General features: G+C 36.4%; 1 protein-coding gene across 1 annotated transcript in view; it reads right to left on the reverse strand.

Moving 5' to 3' along the window:
- LOC106881723 (solute carrier organic anion transporter family member 74D) overlaps nucleotides 1-241 on the reverse strand; it is a 28,402-nt gene extending 28,161 nt beyond the window's left edge. Inside the window, exon 1 of the mRNA XM_014932207.2 lies at nucleotides 53-241. Coding sequence (XP_014787693.1) covers nucleotides 53-228 — 176 coding nt within the window. The 5' untranslated portion in view covers nucleotides 229-241. The remainder of the gene's footprint in view (nucleotides 1-52) is intronic.
- Between the last annotated feature and the right edge of the window lie 316 nt (nucleotides 242-557).

Below are 557 nucleotides of genomic sequence, written 5' to 3' on the forward strand. Positions count from 1 at the left end.
ACATACATGTACATCTTGTGTGTAAAATGTATTAAATTGTATTTCGACTCACTTGTTCTTTCTGTGCGTGGTAACAAATGTTTCTTCTCCGCAATACCGGTTAAGACACATGCACACAACTACCATCTCCAGGAATTGCAATGCAACAGAAATTCTCAGACAGCGCCTTGTGTCCATTTCTCCATAAGTTGTTATTGAACTGCATATACTTGAGCCAAGTGTCGTCATAAATATAGCAATGGTTCCTTCAAGAGAAAAATCTCTTATTAAATTTCCAAAGAGACTGAGCATCATATTCGCTCGCCCGTGCGTGTATGTGCATACATTTATATGTACATGCATCTATACATACATGCATAGATACACACACACACACACACACACACACACACACACACACACACACACACGCACACACACACATATATATAAAGCAAAAATTCTCGATTTATTAAGACTATTTCCCTCTCGATAAGATGTATCATAATTACCAAATGACAATTCAAATCACTTCCACTTTGAGTTAAATCTATTAGCTCATTTTTGTTTAAACCATG

The sequence above is a fragment of the Octopus bimaculoides genome, chromosome 4, assembly GCF_001194135.2.
Source record: "Octopus bimaculoides isolate UCB-OBI-ISO-001 chromosome 4, ASM119413v2, whole genome shotgun sequence".
Classification (NCBI taxonomy): domain Eukaryota; kingdom Metazoa; phylum Mollusca; class Cephalopoda; order Octopoda; family Octopodidae; genus Octopus; species Octopus bimaculoides.